This window comes from Panulirus ornatus, chromosome 33 (assembly GCF_036320965.1).
Source record: "Panulirus ornatus isolate Po-2019 chromosome 33, ASM3632096v1, whole genome shotgun sequence".
Lineage (NCBI taxonomy): Eukaryota > Metazoa > Arthropoda > Malacostraca > Decapoda > Palinuridae > Panulirus > Panulirus ornatus.
Genome location: NC_092256.1, coordinates 12,686,696 through 12,709,880, shown reverse-complemented (window position 1 = coordinate 12,709,880; position 23,185 = coordinate 12,686,696). Strand labels below are relative to the sequence as shown.

At 38.4% G+C, this 23,185-nt stretch overlaps 2 protein-coding genes across 3 annotated transcripts in view; one reads left to right on the top strand and one right to left on the bottom strand.

Moving 5' to 3' along the window:
* LOC139759467 (disks large-associated protein 5-like) overlaps positions 1 to 9,749 on the top strand; it is a 32,461-nt gene extending 22,712 nt beyond the window's left edge. For both annotated transcript variants that reach the window (XM_071681617.1, XM_071681618.1), the window contains exon 8: positions 3,260 to 9,749. In XM_071681617.1, the coding sequence (XP_071537718.1) occupies positions 3,260 to 3,411 (152 nt within the window). In that variant the 3' untranslated portion in view covers positions 3,412 to 9,749. The remainder of the gene's footprint in view (positions 1 to 3,259) is intronic.
* Positions 9,750 to 13,173: 3,424 nt separating this feature from the next.
* Positions 13,174 to 23,152, bottom strand: LOC139759682 (probable methyltransferase-like protein 24). The gene is made up of 8 exons (XM_071682082.1): positions 22,937 to 23,152; positions 21,661 to 22,057; positions 21,079 to 21,271; positions 19,696 to 19,896; positions 17,667 to 17,792; positions 17,362 to 17,436; positions 16,969 to 17,067; positions 13,174 to 13,432 (listed from the first exon to the last, which is right to left on the bottom strand). The coding sequence occupies exons 2-8, from the start codon at positions 22,035 to 22,037 to the stop codon at positions 13,262 to 13,264; spliced, it is 1,242 nt and encodes a 413-aa protein (XP_071538183.1). The 5' UTR covers positions 22,038 to 22,057; positions 22,937 to 23,152; the 3' UTR covers positions 13,174 to 13,261.
* Between the last annotated feature and the right edge of the window lie 33 nt (positions 23,153 to 23,185).

Below are 23,185 nucleotides of genomic sequence, written 5' to 3'. Positions count from 1 at the left end.
CATTCAGCTGTGTCATCTTTATGCAAGTTCTTGGTCACCCTATTTTTCACACCCTGCTGCCTGTATTTTCTCATTTCAGAAAGTGAATTTTTCAAAGTTGTCGTCATTCTCAGGGCCCCTGAAAGAGGCCATAACTCATGCCATGCATTTTAAACTGTTGACTGTAACAACCATTCCCATGTAGCTGATCAAATTTGTTTTTTTATGTTGAACTATTTCTTGAAAATGTTGAACACATCTGTAAATGAATCGGAACAAACCCATATCTCATGAATTTGCTACTGTAGTCATACTTACAGCTGCTTATAATTCCATGATCCATGCACTGGATTGATAATTTACAATTAGGGAGAAGAAATTATGCAAGAACATTCCTGACACCAACACACTAGCATCAGTATGTGTTGAATGTTTTCAGATGAATAGTCTTCTAATCTTTCAACAGCTCAAACTTGTGATATCTTTGCTCAGCCACCACCACTGAATTATTTTCAAACCACTCACTTGTCAGTTACTTAAGGATCCATGCACTTTTATTACTTCACTTACCCAGGTGCATCATCTTTACCCCATTTAGGGCATGTGGATGAAACTTGCTGGCTGCAAACAAGTTGAACCTGTGCACTTACCATATTTGCACATGCAAGCACAGTCTGTCTTTGATTTTTCCATGCCAAATACTGAATATTCATCTGCTGTAGTAAATACATATTTTGGATAGCAGTAGAACAAAAATTAAGTCTCATGTTTATTATAAATTTTTTTTGGAGTGAGGTTTTCATTCTTAACTTGGAAAACTTGTCTATATGCTGTTCAGCTGCTTGCTCGTCTGCCACCCATGGGCTCTGGCCACATGTTTTAAGGTATCAAATATCATGACTTAAATTAGTTTCATACAACCATCCAGTTGTGAAGTCGCCTTGCTCAGTAGTTTGTAACTCCTGATGAAATTCCATGGCCCTTTCACACTAAATTAACTGAGAAATAGGTACATTTTCATTAGTGTATTACTAAAAGTCCTTTCACACAAGCTGAATAAGGCTAGCTGATCAAGCTTCATGTATTGATACTGTATAGTATTAACATTGTTCTTACTGTATTAGATTCACTCAGTGTAAACTTTTAACAGCTTTTCAAGCTGCTTTTTGATGTATTTACTGGTTGTGTTAACAGTACTGTAAAACTCACTCCAGGAGTGCACTGACACTATCTAATTTTTGTAAGATTTCCATATTTCCTCAATTGTAAATGCAGTATGCTTCCTCTTCAGAGCTCTGCATGCAAGACTTTCTGACACTTTGATGCCATTTTAAGGGCAAAGATTCTTGAAAATGTCGCATAAATATCAGACAAACTTAGAGCTTTACTTCAGTTTTTTCAGACATTGAGAACAATTAGTAATTAGTGCCATGGGCTATGACAGCACACAGTAAACAATGGCCATCTCTAAAAAGTCATGCTCCAATGTGACAGTAATCTTGAATATGTTGGACTGCAGATTTTACAAATATGATTTTTCAAAGAGATGCTTTTTATTACTATGTGTTTTCTCTTTAGAACCCAAATTGAAGGTTTATTTCTCCTTCCCCAGTGAATTAGGCTTTGGCAGTGTAAGGGTGCATCCAGTTTCAAGGGAGGTACTTAAAAATGCTGTAGCATTACTTACTCTCAGTGTACTGCACTTGCTTCATTGTCAGTCAGAACACTAAGGCCCAAGCTTAATCCCAGAGTGATAAGCTTAGAGCAAATATTGTCCTTTCTTCCTCCTTCTTAGATTGCTTGATCTTGACTTTCACTTTTGTCAAATTCATGAAGAGAACTGAAGTATGGGACTGCAAGTTAGGGCAATATGACAGATCATTGTTTACATAATGAATTGCTGATTAGTTAGCTGGTCATTTCCATTGGTTTTAGCTCAATTATACTTTTTTTTTTTTTAGCCTCTCATGTACAGGTACACCACCGAATTTCAGGCAACTGATGGTTTGGCAACTCCTTTAGTCCGTACAAAATTATGTGAGGGAACTTGAAATTACCGTAGCCACCACACTAGTTTACTGGGTGGCCACAGATGGCGTTGTGTGTTGGGTGTGCTCATTTACATTTTTTACACTGCACTTGTTGGTGGTGATACCGCAATTCTGTGAGATTCTTAGCTTATTTTGCTGAAATTTAACCCTAGCTATGGCTTCTAAGACATATGAGAGTGTCAGTCATGGTTTCAAATGTAAATACCAGTCCATATTAATCCAAGGTAATATAAAACTGTCTAAAAGAATGGACCGTGGTGTTTCGGTGTGTGAGCTGTGTGACATCTACAGTATTGGTTCATCAACTGTTTATGGTATAAAGAAGCAAATGGAGAAAATATTGAAATTCTATGCAGACAGCGATTCCAAGAAGACAATGACAATTAGAAAAACTTTGAAAGATGGTAAGAGTACTGAGCACGATCGAGTGATGATGGAATGGTTTTGACGGCTTCAGAGTGATGGAGTGGATTTGTCAGGTAGCATGATAATGGACCAGGCTAAGTTGTTCCATAAAGAACTTAAATTACAACATGAGCGTGACTATAGTGAAGGATGGCTTGAAAGATTCAAGAAGCGTCATGGAATTTCCATGAATAAAGTGTGCGGAGAAAAGTGGTCTGCAAACCACAAAGGACTGCCGAGTATGTGGACGAATTTGTGAAACTTGTAGCTGACGAGGACCTCAGTCCTAAGCAGGTGTATTATTCTGGTGATGCACACGTAAGAAAACACTAACAGAAGACCCCACAGGATTCAAACAATCTAAGGACAGACTTAGCATCTTAGGGTGCTAAAACATTTAGTATTTGTTAATCTAAATTTCTGGCAGTCCATGGTATACTTTAGACAGTATGTATATTTGCGTGTGTGGACGTATGTATATACATGTGTATGGGGGGGGCATTTCTTTCGTCTGTTTCCTTGCGCTACCTCGCAAACGCGGGAGACAGCGACAAAGTATAATAAAATAATATAATATAAATATGGGAGATGTATAATTAATGGATTAGAGGTGTGCTGATGAATTATTATTACGTGACCACCATTAGTTCGGCAAAATGGTTGATCCGGCAAGGCTTTGGAACCAAAAGTGCCAGAAATTCAGTGGTGCACTTGTACTGTGTTCCAAAATTGTTTGAATGAAATGTGTAGGTGCAGATACCCTTTGCTTGCATTTTCTACATTTACAAGTTTCTCAGATTCGAAGTATTGGTTCTCTTCTACAGGAAAATCAGAGCAGAAAGTGTTAGCATCGACTGTACTGAAGGAGCGTGTACATGGTTCTCCTGTTGTCCATAAAGACTACTCTCCATGCATGCGTGTCACACGATCAATGAAAGCAAAGGGCATACAGTCCAGAAAACTTCAACTCTATTAAGTATCCATAGGATATATCCAGTAATTCATTTTATCTTAGAGCCTCTCATGTATTATGGGAAGATGTTTACATATCATGTATTAAGATGTAATTTCACAGATTTTAAGTTAATTTTTTCCAAGTGTAGGAAGAGCAGATAGTATTTTTTCCAGTAACAAATATATAAAGCCAGTGTTTTTTATGGATAATATAGTAGTAAAGTATTTGTAACTTGACATTTACAGTATTTAGGTTTAGTTATTTGTAGTGAATATCTTACTTTTTTTATTATCATATGATGATATTCATATTTATTGTTTCTGTTGTTTACATTAAATATCTAGGAAAGTTATTCCTGATTATTTCAGTGTATGCATCATGTATTATACTTTCATTATTTTTTTGCATGGAGTCCCTCCTTTTCAGGTGTATGGATATTGAGTGCCAGGAATATGTATTATTGAAATATCTTTTATTCTTCATTATGTCTTGATAATGTTTTATAAGTATAGAAGACAATCTTGAGCACAATTGTATTTCACTCTGTATATTTATGTAAATTTACTTTTCATTTCTGTTTTCCAGTGTAAGTGTATAATGTTGGAATTTACCATTCTGAAGGGGCTTGCAGCTTGTATAAGGGGATATATACATTTATTTTGACAGGCCTGCCCCTGATGTGGGCACCCTGTGGTTGGTGCAATTACATTCACTCTTTCTTGCTTACATACACATACATACACAGTATGTCCTTCCAGACCCAGGTGCTGTGAATGCTAGAACCTCCAGAGCCCAGACATTTTGAAAACCTGTTATTGTTTAGGTTTTGTCCAGGTTCTAGGAGAGAGATAGAGAGAGAAGAGAGATCACTTTCTAGTTTGCAGTCATCTCAACTGAATAGATATGATATGATATGGGTTAGATGATTCTCTGTAGGCCAGAATAAAGCAATATGTAGCTGAAGTACATTTTCATGGAAAAGATGATCACATCCATTTTGGAATCTCAGAGGAAGTACCATTAGAATATGATGCATTATCTTTTTTATCCCAAAACTCATTGGCCCTCCAGTGAGTCACTGAAAGTGTGATTTTTATTAGTGAAAGGTTCCAAGTACTTTATAATGGGGAGAGTGAAGAAATAGAAAGGTAGTACAGAATACTGGACTGAAATAGATGCAAAAGAGTTATTTTAAAGACTTCAGAGTATTAATGTCTGATGTCTTTACCTTCGTTGAACACAGTAGAGCAAGTTATTTTTTTTTTATAGATTTGACATACTGAAATCTAGTTCAGCAAGATGGGAAGAAAACCAGAGTTGGCGTGATTCAGCATATAGGGGTCAGTGTGCTACAGGTAGGCTGAACCAGAGCATATGAATTGGTCAGGGAAAATTATAGAAAGGATCTAGTTTCAGTGAAAACTATTTTAGATGTGAAAAGTTTTCATTCTTCATTTGATTCTGATGCTTCTTCTGTAAAGCAAGAAGTGGTGAGCAGTTATAAAGAATCTGTTTAGTGATCAGCTTAAGTACTGACAGAAAATCTAATACATAATAAAAGATTATTTGTATTACCTGGCTTGGTACCATATGGAAGAATCATTCAACATAATGATGATCTCCTAGTATACCTAACATTTCTAGGATACTGTGAAAATTGCTTAAGGTTAGAGTTGTAGCTCATATTTTTTGCTCTTTCAAGAGAAGTTTTCTTTTTCCATTTCTCATCTGTTCATTATTTCCTTAGATGTATGATGAATAGAACCACTAGATATGCTGATGCCCTGGTATTTGAAACATACTTGAATTATGAGGAAAGATATACAGTTGTCATGTATTGGAGGTCATAATTGTTTGATGAGAGTGTAGGTGCATAAATTTATCACCTGCTTGTTATGGTGCCAATGTATAGAGATCATGCTGCCAGAGGGCAGCACATTGAGATGCCTGGCATTCACCTCAAAAATTGCAGCAAAATACTGCACATAGCAATGAAGAAAAAGTTTTAGTAAATGGAGTTGATCAGATTACATTGATTATTATTTATTTATTTATTTGTTATACTTTGTCGTTGTCTCCCGCATCAGCGAGGTAGCGCAAGGAAATAAACAATAGAATGGTCCAACCCACCCATATACACATGTATATACATACACGTCCACACGGCACATATACATGCCTATACATTTCAACATATACATATATACATACCTACACAGACATATACATATATACACATGTACATAATTCGTACTTGCTGCCTTTATTCATTCCCATCGCCACACATGAAATGACAACCCCCTCCCCCACATGCACTCGAGGTAGCACTAGGAAAAGACAACAAAGGACACATTCATTCACACTCAGTCTCTAGCTTTCATGTATAATGCACCGAAACCACAGTTCCCTTTCCACATCCAGGCCCCACAAAATTTTCCATGGTTTACCCCAGATGCTTTACATGCCCTGGTTCAATCCATTGACAGCACGTCGACCCCGGTATACCACATCATTCCAATTCACTTTATTCCTTGCATGCCTCTCACCCTCCTGCATGTTCAGGCCCCAATTGCTCAAAATTCCCTTCTCTCCATCCTTCCACCTTCAGTTTGGTCTGCTTCTCCTTGCTCCCTCCACCTTTTGACACATGTTCCGGCCCCAATTGCCCCTCTCTCCACATATCAACACATACATACATACATACATACATACATACATACATACACATACACAGACATATACAAATATTTTTTATTTTAAACCATTCGCCATTTCCCACGTCAGTGAGGTAGCGTTAAGAACAGAGGACTGGGCCTTTTTTGGAATATCCTCACCTGGCCCCCTCTGTTCCTTCTTTTGGAAAATTAAAAAAAAAAACAAGAGGGGAGGATTTCCAGCCCCCCACTCCCTCCCCTTTTAGTCGCCTTCTACGACACGCATGGAATACGTGGGAAGTATTCTTAATCCCCTATCCCCAGGGATAATATACAAATATACACATGTATACATTCATACTTGCTTGCCTTCATCCATTCCTGTTGCTATCCCACCCCACAGGAAACAGCATTGATACCCCTATGGAAAGGTATGTGGAGCCTAGTTGCGGATAGTAAGCTGTGGTTTCGGAGCATTATACATGACGGCTTGAGAATGGACTGGTGAGGGGGTAAAGGTTTATGGAGCACTGAAAAATGTATGGAAAGAGAGAACATTCTCTGGAAGGGCAAAAATGAGTATATTTGAAGGAACAGTAGTCCTAACATGGTCGCAAGGCATTGGCTGCAAGCAATGCTGTGTGCAGAAGGGTGAATGTATTGGAAATATATGAAAAATTTAAATATATCGGGTCAAAACTTTTCAACACTGCCTACAGTTATTAGAAACATGCCCTTGAAAGTTCTTGAGATCAAACTTTGCACAGAATGTTGAAAATAAGCAAAAGTAACAACATATGTATTTACAAAAAGTAAATTCTCAGCTTGGTACCATTCATACAAATAGAACAAAGGTATTTGATAATAGCTCAAAATATGATGAAGGTGGAGGCTTTTCCATACTTGTTGAAGATGGGTTTCATTTAGCATAACCATCACTGAGAGAATGATCCATATTTACAGCAGAACTGTGTGGTGTACAAGCTGCATTTGAATGAATTTAGTGGTCTTCTAATAAGAAAATTACCCCTCTGCTCCATTTCTCAGAGCACACTGCAAGTCATATCACATCCCATTGTTCAAAATGTCAAAATTTGAATTGTGAGAATCTACTAAAAGCATAAAGTATAGAATTTTGTTTTTGATCTGGACATCTTGGTTTCGACAGAAATGAAACAAGATGCTGAGGCAAAAAAAGCTATATCTAGTAATCTGTACAGCACTGCTACTCTTCGCAGTCATGTTATGTATGGAATAAAATTTATGTGAGATGCAATTGACAAGTTAAATGGGACTTGAAATACCCTAGAAATATCAAATTACACAGGATAAAGGCATTCCTTCAACATGAGTCATCATTTTGAGACAGTTCTTTGTCGACTTAAGGGTTGCTAGTACTCTACTGACCTCAGGTCACTTCATGGAGATAGGACCTGCCCTAATATGTGGCCAGCAGTTATAATATCATCATGTAATTCCAAAATATAAGGGTCTCAAGGGTCAGATTTAATTATAACAATTGGAGAAACTTAGGAGAATAATATAAATGAAATTTTTTTCATGCCTGATCACCATTTCCTACATTAGTGAGGTAGCTACCAGGAATAGATGAAGAAAAGCTGCTTTCACCACATCCTCAAGTAAGTAGTGAAAGGTTGAAAGAGTGGCATGGTAATAAAGAATGTGATTGAGAGAACTGAAGAGGGTGTACTTGAATGTTTAGACATATGGAGAGAATGAATCAGGAAAGGTAGACAAAGAGGATATATATCTCAGAAGTGGAAGGAACAAGGAGAATGGGAAGACCAAATTGGAGATGGAAGGATGGAGTGAAAAAGATTTTGAGTGATTTGGGCCTGAACATGCAAGAGGGTGAAAGGCAGGCATGGAATAGAGTGAATTGGAATGATGTGGTATATTGGGGTCAGTGTGCTCTCATTGGACTGAACCAGGGCTTGTGAAGCATCTTGAGTAAACTATGTAAAGGTCTGTGGCACCTAGTTTTTGATAGGGAGCTATGGTTAGTGTAAATGGACTAAAGAATTATTTAAAGGAAGCCAAAATGTATATTTTCTTGTGAATAATTTCAAGTTGTTAGGTATCTTTTAAAGGAAACCAAGTTATATAATTCTATATAATTTTTTTTAGTTTTTAGATATAATGATAAAAAGCACTGAATAACCATTAGATTCTAGTGCTTTACAAATTCCACCAATTTAGTCAATCTGCAAAGTGCAGCCTTAAAAATCTCAGTTTATGAAGCTCTTGGAGATTTAAGGGTGTTGGAGCAGTGTAAAGTGGTTTCCTTGGGTAAGGGAAGGTCTTCAACAACTCTGTATTTCTTTCTGTCCACAGACGGTAATTTAGCCTCGACAACAGTGATTTCCCGCCCCAAGTGTATCCACTTGCAGGCAGTCTAGGAATGTCTCTATGCATCACTTAACTTTTTCATTTGAAATGAATAACTCTTTAAGATAATTAAAGAGAGATGTGTGGTCTAAGGAAACCATTAGCGAATCAAATGGATGGAAGTGTTTTTGGATGGTATAGTTTCGAAGATAAAACAGCAGATGATGAGTTTAAGAAATGCAGTTGCAGGTGCAAGGAGAAAATGAGGACTGCAGAAAAATTGGATAAATGCAGGTGAAAAGTTGATTCGGGCTAGAAATATTTTAGATAAAGATACCAGAGGAATGATTTGGTATTGAGGACAATGGAAGCTTTTTTTTAATACTCTCCATATCTCACTTGTCTTGTATAAGACCATTCTCTCATACATCTTTTAGTCTCACGTAAATACATTCGCCATTATGAAAGCTTTGAACAGCATTTGAAAGTGTTCTTTAGACATATGAGAGTTGGACCTTTCTGTGGTCTTTTCTTGTCAACTTTATCATATGGCTTCCATAAATCCATTGACTTTGCTTACTTTTCCCATTAATTATTCCACTACCTGCCAAAGTGCAATAATCTGATTTACACATATACATACCTATACATTTCAACATATACATACATATATATACACAGACATATACGTATATACACTTGCACATATTCATACTTGTGACCTTCATCCATTCTTTGTAAAATAAGAAATTTCTTTTATGCTGTTATTGTGACTCCTTATTTTACACCAAATCCAAATCCAAATGTAATTTATCATGAGCTACCTCATATGAACTTATATATTTGGTACACATTTTTACCCTATTTAGAACCTATTTCTCTGTGGAGTTTGCTGTACAGTAATCCCTAATTTGTATTGCATACAAGTAGTTACTGTTTACTTAAAGATAATCCTGTCTTTTTATGAATATATATTTTGCAACTTTTCTACATTAGCATGCACCATTCAGTTAGTTTTCTCATATTGAACTTTGTAAGTTTTAGAAGTGCTGCAAATGATGAATATCATATTGGATTATTTATGGTAACAGGGTAGTAAGAGTACTCCAGGAAACTTGGCATTCCTGCCTTTTGCCAGCCATCAGGATCCCTGCTGTGGGCAATGGTTCCTCTTAATTTAATACCAACAAAAGGTGCATGGCTCTGAGCTTTTTTTTTCCACCTCATGGGAGGATTCATGATGATAAAGAGCACTGGGGGTCTCAATTGTGTTTACATATCACTCCTAGTCTTAATATCACAACTACTTCAGCCTTTCTTCTCAAAGATTTCTACAAATAAAATATATTGATATTGTTTTATGTGTATACCTCCACCTAGATGATAGGCATTAAGATGAATATTACATAATAAGAAATTTATAGGGATAGGAGAGAAAGAATATTACCCTCATATTACTTATGTGTTATGGAAGGCAACTGAAATGAACAGGAGATGGGGGCCCAGAAACCCTCCTCCTCTTGCTATGACTACTCCCTTGACGGGAGTTCCCAGGGAATCGGGCATCAGAGACAGAGATGGATGGATAGATTCTAAAAATCAAACAACATGGAGTCAAGAGAGAAATGCTTACCCTCACTAAAGATTCATGCTGAGGTGTCTTGGATGTAACAAGGACAAGGAAAGGGGAGAGATAGGTAGTATGTTTAGAGAGAGGAACCTGGTTGTTCTGGCTCTCGAGTTACAAAGTTCAAGGGGGAGGGGGAAGGATAGTTTTTGAATGTTCTATGGGTTAAGTGTGAGGGGGGAAAGCAAAGGTGGTGGTGGCTTTTCTGCTGAAAGAGGGGTTGTGGAAATGTGTGAAAGGATCTAAGGAAGTAAGCCCTGGACTGACAGTGAAAGTGAAAGGGGATTATGAGAGGTAGGTGATTGTTAATGGATGTGCACTTGGCAGTGAGATGAATGAGTAAGGTAAGTGTTTTGGGAGAAGCTGAATGAAAGTGTCAGGCATTTTGATTTAGGGATCAAGTAATGATGATAGGTGATTTGATTACAAAAGTGGGTGATATGGCAATTGAATGTATTATAACTGAGGGACATGGTGCATCATTGTCAATAAAAATTAACAGCTTATGGAGCAGTGCACTGAAAAAGGACCATTGATTAGAGATACCTGGTTTAAAAAGGGGCACATGGGTGAGTGGGCATTATTGGAATATGTTTTAACTGATAGGCATAGTTTTGAGAGATATTTGTATGTAAATATACTGAGAGGGGAGCTAGTGGAGGTTCCAGTAATTTTTGAGTGGAGGCAAGGATGAAAGTTTGCACAAGCTTTTGGAAAAGAGGAAATTAATGGGTTGTGAAAGTGAATGACCATGGGAAAGAGTCTTGTGTGAGGAGATACCAGAAGAAGATGAAAAATGGCAAAAAGTGAGACCAGGTGGCACCTAACAGTGGGTGACAGGCATCCAGTAGTGAGGCAAATACCACTGCCTGAGTTACAGAAAGGTTAGTGATGGCATTCCAGTAAACGAGCAATGAGCTGTTTGTCATGAAATCCACCTTTTTAATTCTTAATTTCTTACAACTTTTGACTACATAATATACACAACTTTTCATTCTTCTAATTACTTTCACCTCCCTTTAGAAAACAAATCACGAGAATGCAACATGATTATATTTCTGTGATGCTGAATCGGAATGGCAGTGCCAGATGAGGGGGTGTGACTGGTGGTTAGGGACCCCTTGGTTGACATCAAGCAACTGGGACCTACTCAGTTCTTCCAGTCCCCCCTCTCAAACTTGGCTCTTTCTCTGTACATTTCTGCAACATTTGCAGTTTCAAATGAAACTTTCTCTAACAACACCAAGTCTCCACTTCCTCCCTTGATCTTGGAAACCCTGGTGTCTAAGGCTGCTTTCCCTTTACAGTACATAGTAGTCTACCACTGTTTACAATCCAAGTGTGGCATATGCATCTACTCTAATACTGCACAAAAACCCCCATTGCTTAAGTTTAGATCTTGAGTTTCCTTACTTTGATACCATCTGGCTCAAAACTTCTGTACTCTGTAATTTTGCTTTTATACATTTTATATCCTCCATTTTTGAAATTATGTACAACTTCGATTATTTGACTTCCTGGAATGAAGCAAAACTGTCTCACGTCCATTGCTGAAATCCTCCATGTAGGGGAAATTGGTGTATGCCAAAAGGTGTGTGGGTTGTATTATATAAAGAAGCTGTGCTGATTTGACTATGGACAAATCTTTCTAATCTTTAACCATGAATATTTCCTCTTTTCCAATATAATCAATCTAAAGCTAACTCTCCAACTGAGAAAACTGCTCATTTTGGTACCTTATTTTCCTTTCGTCTTAGGAAAATTCTGCTCCTATTCTTCCACTTCCATCACCTCCCACTGAACCCAAATGCTCTTCTAAGTATTCACCCAGCTCCAGGTGTACAATGTGTATGGCCCAGATAACATACCTCCTTGAGCCGTAAAGAAGTGTACATTCCTCTGAGCTAGCTCTGATCCTTGCTCACCTGTTTTGTCTTTGTCTAAAAACTTGACCTTTCTCTCATCTTGTAATCATGCTTTGGCTCAGCTCATCCCTAAGAAAGACCACTCTAACCTCTCTAACTATTACCACCAGTGCTCTTGCTTCTGTTTAAAAAGTCTTCAAACTCCGTAATACTCACTTTCTTAAACACTTGGAATCCCTTATCCTACTTCCAGATCACCAGTGCAGATTTTGCAGGGCTAGACATGTTAGTGATCTCTCCCACGTGACTCACCTCTCTTGGGAATTTTTGTGAAACATTTTTCATAGCCCTCAACATCACAAAGCATTTGCTGTGTGTGGTATGCCTTGCTTTCTAAACTCCTTTCTTTAGTTTTTCATTTCTTCCCCATTCCTCAATGCAAATACAAGTAATGAGAAATGCAAGGCCAAATCGTAACAAACAAAAGAGAGCCAAACCATGACCAAGCCAAAATTATCCTTTCTGAAGAGAAAGTATTGTATGGATTAATTGCTTAGACTGAGTTTGTTCACGGATAGAGGTACTATAACCTGGTACATGAAGCTCAGAGTTTTACTAGATTTAAGAAGCATTTATCAAAGAAAAATTCTGGACCTTAACATAAATTTGATAATTTATGTTTTATTGTCGAAGTAACCATATCTTATTGGCTCCAGATAATGTGCAATTGTTTTAAATCCAGAATGAAACCAAGTAAAGTTTGAGCAAAAAGAATTGAAATATCTTCATCTGGGAGTGATGAGTACTTACCTGACTGTTTAAGATTTAATCATGACTATGTCAGAACCACTTACCAATCTGACTGTATTTCTACAATCAGAGCACACTTTTGTATCAAGCTTATAGACTCAATAAAATCTGCAGGTTTGTGTTGGCTGTGAGGCACTGGTCTCTGGGAACTTGAGAGAGTTATGGTTATGCCATCATGTTGAGTGTATAGGGGACTTGACAAAGAGAGGCTTCATTAATGAGCTGGGTCATAGAAGTGGTGTGAGTATACATAATCATACTCCCTTGCAACACTCATGCACAATTTTTCTTTTTGTGATATGCATGTTTTCAGTGATTTGTTGTCGAGCTTGAGCCTGATGCGTCTAAATAGACAGTCATTATGACTGACAAATGATAAGGAAGAAATGATGTTCACTCATTAGATATTAATTTAACGACAACGGAGAATCTTTTGGCATTTTAATACAATGGATTAGACAGTAAGCAATATTGCAGCTTCGGGAGAGAGATTTTATTCATCAAAATTTGGGTTTGCTGAATTACATTTATGATTCCTATGGACATAATTAAGTATCCATGTTATATTATCTGAATTTAAAGCCCATTTTCTTTAGGTTCTCTTTGAATGTGCGTGTGTACCATTTGGAGTTGACATAATGGATCTCACCACATGTGTTGTAGGAAGCCCCAGATGAGTCATGGTAGGTGATGCTTTGCTTGTTTTCCCAGTATGCCACACTCTGGAACCCCCTGGACTGGTGAGAAAAATATGTTGAACTTAGGTTCTGTGTAATTTCTGTTGTTGCATCAGCAAATAATAAAAGTAATCAGTAAATCATAACCGTATGGTGACACACATCAGTGAATTTGTGTTAAGACATGCACATATGATTCATTGATTTATATAGAATGTGTGTCTGCCACTCTTCACTCAATCTCTATTCTTATCTCTGCACACAGGCCTCTTCCAAACTCACTCACTCTCACCTTTATTTTCGCACAAATATTTTCTCTGTTCCTAAACCCACTATAAACTTTCAAATGTGCTTCCACCAAGAAATGATCATATATCATACTTGTAGCCCCTTGCAACACATTCCCACAGAGCAACCTCTCTTTTGCTGTGTGTCAGTTACCACATAATCCAATAATGCCAAGTGACACCTAACCCCACAAAACATAAACTTATGTATGCACTTTTTTATTATTAGTGTACTTCATTGCTTCCCTGCGCCAGTGAGGAAACGCCAGGAAACAGACGAATTCCCATCCACTCATATACACACATATGTATATACACCCACATACATGTACATATACACATGTACACATTCATACTTACTTGCCTTCATCCATTCCTGGCACCACCCCACTCCACAGGAAACAGCATCACCACCCCTGCATCAGTGATGTAGTGGCAGGAAACATGAAAAAAGGCCACATCCACTCACACTCAGTCTCCATCTCACATGTGTAATGCACCAAAACTACAGTTCCTTATCCACATCCAGGCCCCTGTATACCACTTTGTTCCAATTCACTCTATTCCATGCACACCTTTCACCCTCCTACATGTTCAGGCCCAAATCGCTCAAAATCTTTTTCACTTAATCCTTCCCCCTCCAATTTCGTCTCCTGTTTCTCTTTGTTCCCTCCACTTCTGACACATATATCCTCTTGGTCAACCTTTCCTCACTCATTCTCTGCATATGTCCAAACCATTTCAACACACCCTCTTCTGCTCTCTAAACCACACTCTTTTTTTATTACCACACATCTCTCTTACTCATACATTACTTAATCAAACAACTTTACACTACATATTGTCGTTAAACATTTCATTTCCAACACATCCACCCTCCTTCATACAACCCTTGCCCATGCCTTGCAACCATATAGTATTATTGGAACCACTGTTCCTTCAAACATACCCATTTTTTCTCTCTGAGATAACATTTACTCCTTCCACACATTCTTCATCATTCTGAGAACTTTCGCCCCCTCCCCTACCCTATGAGTGACTCCCGCTTCCATGTTTCCATTCACTGCCAAATCCACTCCCACACGTCTAAAACACTTCACTTCCTCCAATTTCTCTTCATTCAAACTTATATCCTAACTAACTTGTCCCTCAACCTTTCTGAACCTAATAACCTTGCTCTTATTCACATTTACTCTTAACTTTCTCCCTCCACACACTTTTCCAAAATCAGTCACCAACTTCTGCAGTTTCTCACTCAAATCAGCCACCAGTGCTGTATCATCAGCAAAAAACAATTTGACTCAATTCCCATGCCCTCTCATCCCCAACAGACTGCATACTCACCCCTCTCTCCAAAACTCTAGCATTTACCTCCCTAACCACCCCATCCATAAATAAATTAAACCATGGGGAAATCACACACCCCTGCCCTAGATCAGCCTTCACTGAGAACCAGTCACTTTCCTCTTCCTACTCGTACACATGCTTTACACCTTTGATACAAACTTCTCATTGCTTCCAGCAGCTTACCTCTTACACCATATATTCTTAAGACCCTCCACAAGGCATCCCTATCAACTCTTTATCATATGCATTCTCCAGATCCATAAATGCTACATAAAAATCCATCTTTTTTCTAAGTATTTCTTACATACATTCTTCAAAGTAAACACCTGATGCAAACATCCTCTACCACTTCTAAAACCACACTACTCCTCCCCAATCTGATGCCCTGTTCATGTCTTCACCCTCTCAATCAATACCCTCCCATACAATTTTCCTGGAATACTCAACAAACTTGTGCCTTTGTAATTTGAACACTCACCTTTATCCCCTCTGCCTTTGTACAATGCCACTATGAATGCATTCTGCCAATCCTCAGGCACTTCCATGATCCATACAAACATTGAATATCCTTACCAACCAGTCAACAACACAGTCACCCCCTTCCTAATGAATTCAACTGCAAAATCATCCATTCCTACTAAATTTCATCTTCCGCAAGGCTTTCACCACCTTTTTTCTCTTCACCAAACCAATTTTCCAACCAAAACCCCTACATCTGCCTCTTTATCATCAAACACATTTGACAATCCTTCAAAATACTTACTCCATTACCACCTGTTATTACTTCCCCCTTTCCCTCTTCCACGAGCTATTGACCATTTCCTTCCACAACAATAATTTGTGCACCAAATATGCTATCAACTGCCACATTATTCAATTTCTCATTCAAATCACCTATCACTAATACTTGGTCTCATGCATTCAAAACTGCTGATACTCACTCTGCCACTCCCAAAACACTTGCCTCTCGAAGACCTTTCTTCTCATGACCAGGTGCGTAAGCACTGATAATCACCCATCTCTTGCCATCCACTTCAAATTTTACCCACATCAGTCCAGAATTTACTTCCTTACACCCTATCATACACTCCCACAACTCCTGCTTAAGGAATAGTGCGATCATTTCCTTAGCTCTTGTCCTCTCACCAACCCCTAACTTTACCCCAAGATGTTTCCAAACTATTCTTCCCCATTACCCTTAAGCTTCATTTCACTCAGTGCCAGAACATCCAGGTTTCTTTCCTCAAACATATTACCTATTTCTCCTTCTTCTCATCTTGTTTACATCCATACACGTTCAGACAACACAATCTGAGCCTTCGAGGAGGATGAGCACTCCCAGCTTGATTCCTGTTTTCTTGTTTAGAAGTTGAAATACAAGGGGAGGGTTTCCAGCACCCTGCTCATGCCCCCTTTAGTTGCCTTCTATGAAACACAGAGAATACATGGGAAGTATTCTTTCTCCCCTTTCCCCATGTCACAAACTGTTTTCCAGCAAACAACTTCTTCATTTACACTGGCATCTCCACCTCCCCTAATTGTGGTAACTCAAATGTAGCATAATGTACTCTTACATATTATTTTCCATGGGGAAAAAGATAAAAGAATGCTCAGACATCTATGTGTCCAAGAAGAAAAATAAGTGAGGAAATGGAAATCCTCCCCTCCTTTAGTATTTCTTTGTTAAAGTAGGAAACGAAGGAGAAAAGAAAGGGTCTTTCCTGAATTATTCAGTTCCAATGTTACGTTGCTGAGGCAGGAAAAGGGAACATGATAGCTAAATATGTTCTGTATCTAATTGCTCCTACCTGAGAAAGGTAACATCAGGTACAAACAAGGGTCTCATCTGCACACATCCATGTTCTAAGTGTCATGTTCACATAATGTATACGAAAATTATATATATAGATCAGTTTCAGAATTTGAACATGAGCTAACCATCTATAACATAGGAGTAAGCACCTCTATGGCCCTGAGGACATCATATCGTCTCTGCACATAAGCCAGACGCTCCTTGACTGGCACCTTCACTATGTCCTCAGCATGGACTTCAATGGCTATCTGTCCACAGTAGACCACATAAGGAGATAATGAAAAAAAAATTGGTAAACATATATTGTTCTTGCAGAGGAAAAATAAGTACTGAAGTACATGCTTTCTCCAGAAGCTTAATCTTTGATATCCTTATGTAATGCAGTTTTTCCACTGCCTTTGTGCAATCTCATCCATTAAATAGTTCTGTGAATATAGGGCAAGTTATCATACCTAATATTTACATTAGTTTTATCAACCTGTGACTGGTTTTATATTAATATTTTTGTTTTTATTCATCTGATGTTTTTTTCTTTGTCTTACCTGGCCAATAGCATTCATAATAGGCTCTGTGACAACTTGTTCAAAGACTGACCATTCATCATCCTCAATATCCACCTGCAAGAGATGCCTGACATCAGTGATTAGATCCATGGGTTACTTAAGGCCAGTGGTAGTAACATAAATCAGCTGATCGTGAGTTTGATTTCTTGAGTCGTATACAAACATGAAAGTAAGGGAGTCATGTACAAGCATGTAAGTCAGCTATACAGTACACATTAGAAACTATTCCATCTAATTTAAGGTAAGTGATATGAGAACAAATAACATGCTGGATGAAAGAATACCTTCAAGATATGTATAGGACGAGCAATGAGGCTATTATTTATAAGAATGCCAACAAGATTGTCCACAGGTAGTTCCTTCTTCAGGTTGAGGTAATAGTTTTGTCTTCTGGTGTCTGACAGTCCTACCTGAAATATGTTAAGTCCAGTGTATTTACACTTAAAATAATTTACATATTTGAATGATTATCAGGTCTATTGCTCATCAGTGTTTTAGGAAAATTTTCCTCAAGTGTAAAGTGTTGCAGAATACTCATGTGAACAAAAGATTTGAAATCAATTAACACTGTTAACACAGGTCAGCATCAAAATATGTCAAAAACTTTCTGTTAGATATATGACACAACCATAGTTCATGTGTTTTTTTTTTTTCAAATTTCTATACTTCCTCCCCTAAGGCCCCATACATGCCTGTTACAGGTATAAAAGGCAACGTGGGATGTAGGAAACTTAATGTCCATCAAAGCAAAGGAATACAACTGAAAAACAATTCCAGCATCTACCAAACATTTGTGTGTATGACAGGATAAGGAAGAGACATTGAGAATGCCTTCAAAACCCACAATGGGTTGGTATAAACTATAATTTCAATCAAAGGGGAGGAAAAGATACCCTACACATATTTTAAAGTTATGCATAATAAACCCTCCCTCCTCCACTGTCTCCAGTCTTTATCAAAGACGAAGATAGAACCAACCACTCATATACACATATACATATACAACCATATATATATATATATATATATATATATATATATATATATATATATATATATATATATATATATATATGTGTGTGTGTCTGTGTATATATATATATATATATATATATATATATATATATATATATATATATATAGGCCCCGATCACTCAAAATCTTTTTCATTCCATCTTTCCACCTCCGAGTTGGTCTCCCAATTCTCGTTCCCTCCACCTCTGACAATACCCTCTTTGTTAATCTTTCCTCACTCATTCTCTCCATGTGACCAAACCATTTCAAAACACCCTCTTCTGCTCTCTCAACCACACTTTTTATTACCACACATCATTCTTAGCCTTTCAAGCCACCTCACACCACATATTGCCCTCAAACATCTCATTTCCAGCACATCCACCCTCCTCCTCCACGCCTCGCAACCATATAACATTGTTGGAACCACTATTCCTTCAAACATACCCATTTTTGCTTTCCAAGATAACGTTCTCGACTTCCACACATTGTTCAACGCTCCCAGGACTTTCGCTTCGCCCCCTCCCCCACCCTATGATTCACTTCCGCTTTTATGGTTCCATCCGCGGCCAAATCCACTCCCAGATATCGAAAACACTTCACTTCCTCCAGTGTTTCTCCATTCAAACTTACCTGTAACCCAATTGACTTGTCCTTCAACCCTACTATACCTAATAACCTTGCTCTTATTCACATTTACTCTCAGCGTTCTTCTTTCACACACTACCAAACTCAGTAACCAGCTTCTGCAGTTTCTCACCCGAATCAGCCACCAGCGCTGTATCATCAGCTAACAACTGACTCACTTCCCAAGCTCTCTCATCCACAACAGACTGCATACTTGCTCCTCTTTCCAAAACTCTTGCATTCACCTCCCTAACAACCCCATCCATAAACAAATTAAACAACCATGGAGACATCACGCACCCCTGCCTCAAACCAACATTCATTAAGAACCAATCACTTTCCTCTCTTCCTACACGTACACATCCTCGATAAAAACTTTGCTTCTGACAACTTACCTCCCACACCATATATTCCTAATACCTTCCACAAAGCATCTCTATCAACTCTATCATATGCCTTCACCAGATCCATAAATGCTTCATACAAATCCATGTGTGTGGACGTGTATGTATATATGTATGTATGTATATATGTATGTTGGGCCATTCGTCTGTTTCCTTGCGCGGGAGACAGCGACGAAGTATAATAAAATGAAATTATATATATATATATATATATATATATATATATATATATATATATATATATATTACAAATGCAAAAGATACGTACTTGATGAAAGTAGGCATGTCTGGACTTGCGGAGGAGTTTTTTGGGCGAGTAGTCGAGTAAATCGAACATGTGAATCTCGCAGTTGAGATCAGAAATGGCTTCGTCAAAGGAGGCGTCAACATGGATTCCGAAGGAAAGAGTGAGACAACTTCGGGGATCCTTTCCAGGGGGTAGTTCCAGAGGAGGGTCCATACAAACTACCTGTATAGGGAACAGGCTAAGGTAAGACATGGTATTGATTTGAGAAGTAAGGGGAAGGGAGGTTGAGTTATTCACTGAGAACCAGATGGAGTTGGAGGCTAGGGAGCTGAGTGAATGTGGAATAGGGGAGTGATACACAACCATTCCAGATGTTCATCCTAACCCTTATTTCTGGTCGATAAATGGGTATCTAGTATAAGATAGGGTGTGTATGTGTATACGTACATGTGAGGATACTCCCGCAAGTAGCTACTAAGTCAGTGAGATACACTTTGAGGCTATATCATCGTTAGCGGACGATCGAGTTGACTCTCGTCGAGGACATTGTCACTCCAAAAGAATCTTCATTTCATCAGTCCTGCGTGGAGTGAAGACTCGAAGCTACAGTAGCCCCATAAAAGTGCCATGGGGTTTAATTATAAGAATAATAATAAGTAGTGATCAAAACTAGGCTATTGGCGTCACCCGGGGAAGGGGGAGGGAAGCAAGTTTCATGAATTACCCTGCTTAAACGATTTGTTAAACATATTATCAGAAAATTCAGTTTCAAGCAAAGGTAGAAAGCTATATATTTGCCAAAACCAAATTTCCAGTAGAGTGCATTGATGAAGAAATATTGTAATAGTAGATTGTTTTTTCGACCCAGTTTAAAGTACTTATCTTCTCCCTGGTTCCATCGCTTTATGAAACAGACAGGTCATGAAAACCTTAAAAATAGAGACGAAGAGGTAGATGAATTATGGGAATGGATGAGATTGTAACCAGCCTATACAAAAAAAGAAGAAAGCATTATTACTTTAAGTTCGTAATCGTGTCAACAGAGACCATATCTAAGAAGGTACTACACCATAAGGTTCACGCTCAGCCACATAATGAGCAAGAATTAGAAATGTCAAACGAAAACTGTTTAGTAGGCGACTGGAACTTAAATGGTGAGTGAATGAATGTTAATTTGCACTGAAAATTTCAGATATACAGGATTGTATAAGCGATGAAACCAGCAACAGACCTACCTGCACACACCCACAAAAAAAATAATGTTCGCAGATGGTGCCTATTCACGTTTCTTGTTTTTTTTTATTCTTGTATGGACACTGTTACGAAACCAAGTTCCATCATTCTTACATATTATAGACTCCTTTACATCACGCTTATCATTGGAACTTTTCCCATGCAAAGTACCTTGCTGCCATCCATAAGGTCATCCGTCAGATTGTTACAGTCAAGCCTGCCGCCCACAGTGACCAACTTGCGGCACATTGCTTGTGGTCTTTTGAGGAAGGTGAAGTAGTCCCGCACCTCTTGCAGACGTCCTCCCTCCGGCGGCCGAGGGTCTCCAACTCCACCAGTGGCCAGTAGTTGCCGCGGAGCGACACTGGCACATCACAGAATATCAGAATTTGGATGATGTATTATTGGTTATAGCACCGGTAATGTTGAAACAATATGGTTTCTGCATTTAGGCTTTTATATACTTGCGTGAGGCATCTTCCATGTGAGACTGGACCAAGCTTGTCATTAAGAGAAGGTTTAAGACCTTTTAAAATCCAATGCAATCAGTTCTTTAGTCTCATAACTAAGAGTACTTCAAACTTCCATTAGATTAGACGCAATTCATCTGCGAATAGTTTTAAGATAAGCTAGTATAAATGAAGAAAATTAGCTGTGTCTTTCCGATAGGCAAACTATGTTTCTCAAAGTCAAAATGTACAATGTGTGGAGAAAACTATTAGCTTCGTAGTTTTGTTTCATTAATTTTCTAACCTGTAAACATAATGTTTAGGTTGTAGTACGTAAGATGAAGGCTGGGGCAACTCAACACTCAGCGTACGGGACCCATATGCCATAAGATCAACCATGATGGTGTGCACACCAAAAACCCAACCAAACATACTCTCCTGCAGCCACTCTGACACCTCCGGGAGCTGGTTTGAGTCTTGGATGTTTAATAACTGGGGTGTTGCACCAGTTGTCACTGACCGACCTGGAATGATGAACTCTTGTGGCTGGTATGTCGAAGGTGTGGGTTTACCAGGGACTGGTGGGGCGAGGTAAGCTATCACATTAACCACGGCCACTGACAGAAGCAAGCACAGCCATAAATACTTCCAAAGTTTCCTCCTCAGGCTGACTGGCAACATGATCCTCGTCACTTCCACGCCTGTAATGATAGCTTAACTTTAGATTTCAGTATATTAATAATGGGCATCACAACTGTAAATCATGCACTCACAACCCTATCTTCAGATGTTGGTTATACACAAAGTGTCACCACGCACTTGCAAGCGTAGCTGCTTGTATTAAGTTGAAGACTGTCCATTACTCGGTTACAGGGCGACCTTATTTTGACCTGTATGGCTAGCCAATACTTACCATCGTAGCATATATACTGCATCAGTTCACAAGGGAACCTAGGGAACCCCAAGTTGGTCTGATACTTGGTTAATCATAATCAAACCGAGCAAAAGTAAGTAGATTATGCCAATTCCCTTTAGATTTTTTGTATTTCAATTTGTGATTGAAATCTAACATTATTTCAAGAATTCCTAATTCTGGGGGATTTTTCTTGACTGAAATCTGAAAAAAAAAAAGGTTGATACCGAGATGACGTTTATTGAGACATGGGGCCGGAAGGTTGACCTGGGTTACTTTGGTACAGCTGGGTAACGGTAACTTCCAGCCGCACAGACTGGAGCGATTTGAGAAAGATGGTTGAAGGAAAAAAGTAACTTTAGGAAGACAATCTGAAGATGCTGCTAGACATTCTAGTGATGCCTGAATACAAAGAATGGAGGAGAATGCTAAACTTGTTGCATCTGATATTATCATATCACTGATTTAACAAAGTGTCCGTGCACTGAAGGGTTACTTTGAAGGTCGCCCTTGTAACATACCATACCTGACGCAGTCTACTGATAATAATGCCGTCATTAGGCGGGAGTAATAATATACTGAAGATTTTCAGGAAAATGTAGCGAAAAGTGAGCAATAATATCATATGAATTTCCTTATTGCATCAACACATTCTGTTACTTCTTACATAGAACACAAATTTTGGATGTTTCACTGCAATCAGCGTGGATGATCTCTTGAAGAACTGATGTATCCAAGGACGACTGATGATTTAAGATTTCTGGAAGAGCAGCTGAGCCTTGCCACACGTAATGAGGAAAATCTGACCGAAAATACCCGTCATATCGTCGTACTTTAGAATCGACCAACAGCAGACAGTAAAAACAACAAATCAAAGAGATAATTAAACTTATGGATGGCATGGTCATGTGAAACG

Coding starts and splice junctions, on each gene's coding strand:
- LOC139759682 (XM_071682082.1), bottom strand. CDS start 22,037: ATGTTGCCAGTCAGCCTGAGGAGGAAACTTTGGAAGTATTTATGGCTG. Junction 21,272..21,660: donor CCTAAACATTATGTTTACAG/GTTAGAAAATTA, acceptor GTGATGTGCCAG/TGTCGCTCCGCGGCAACTAC. Junction 17,068..17,361: donor TTATGAATGCTATTGGCCAG/GTAAGACAAAGA, acceptor TACTGTGGACAG/ATAGCCATTGAAGTCCATGC.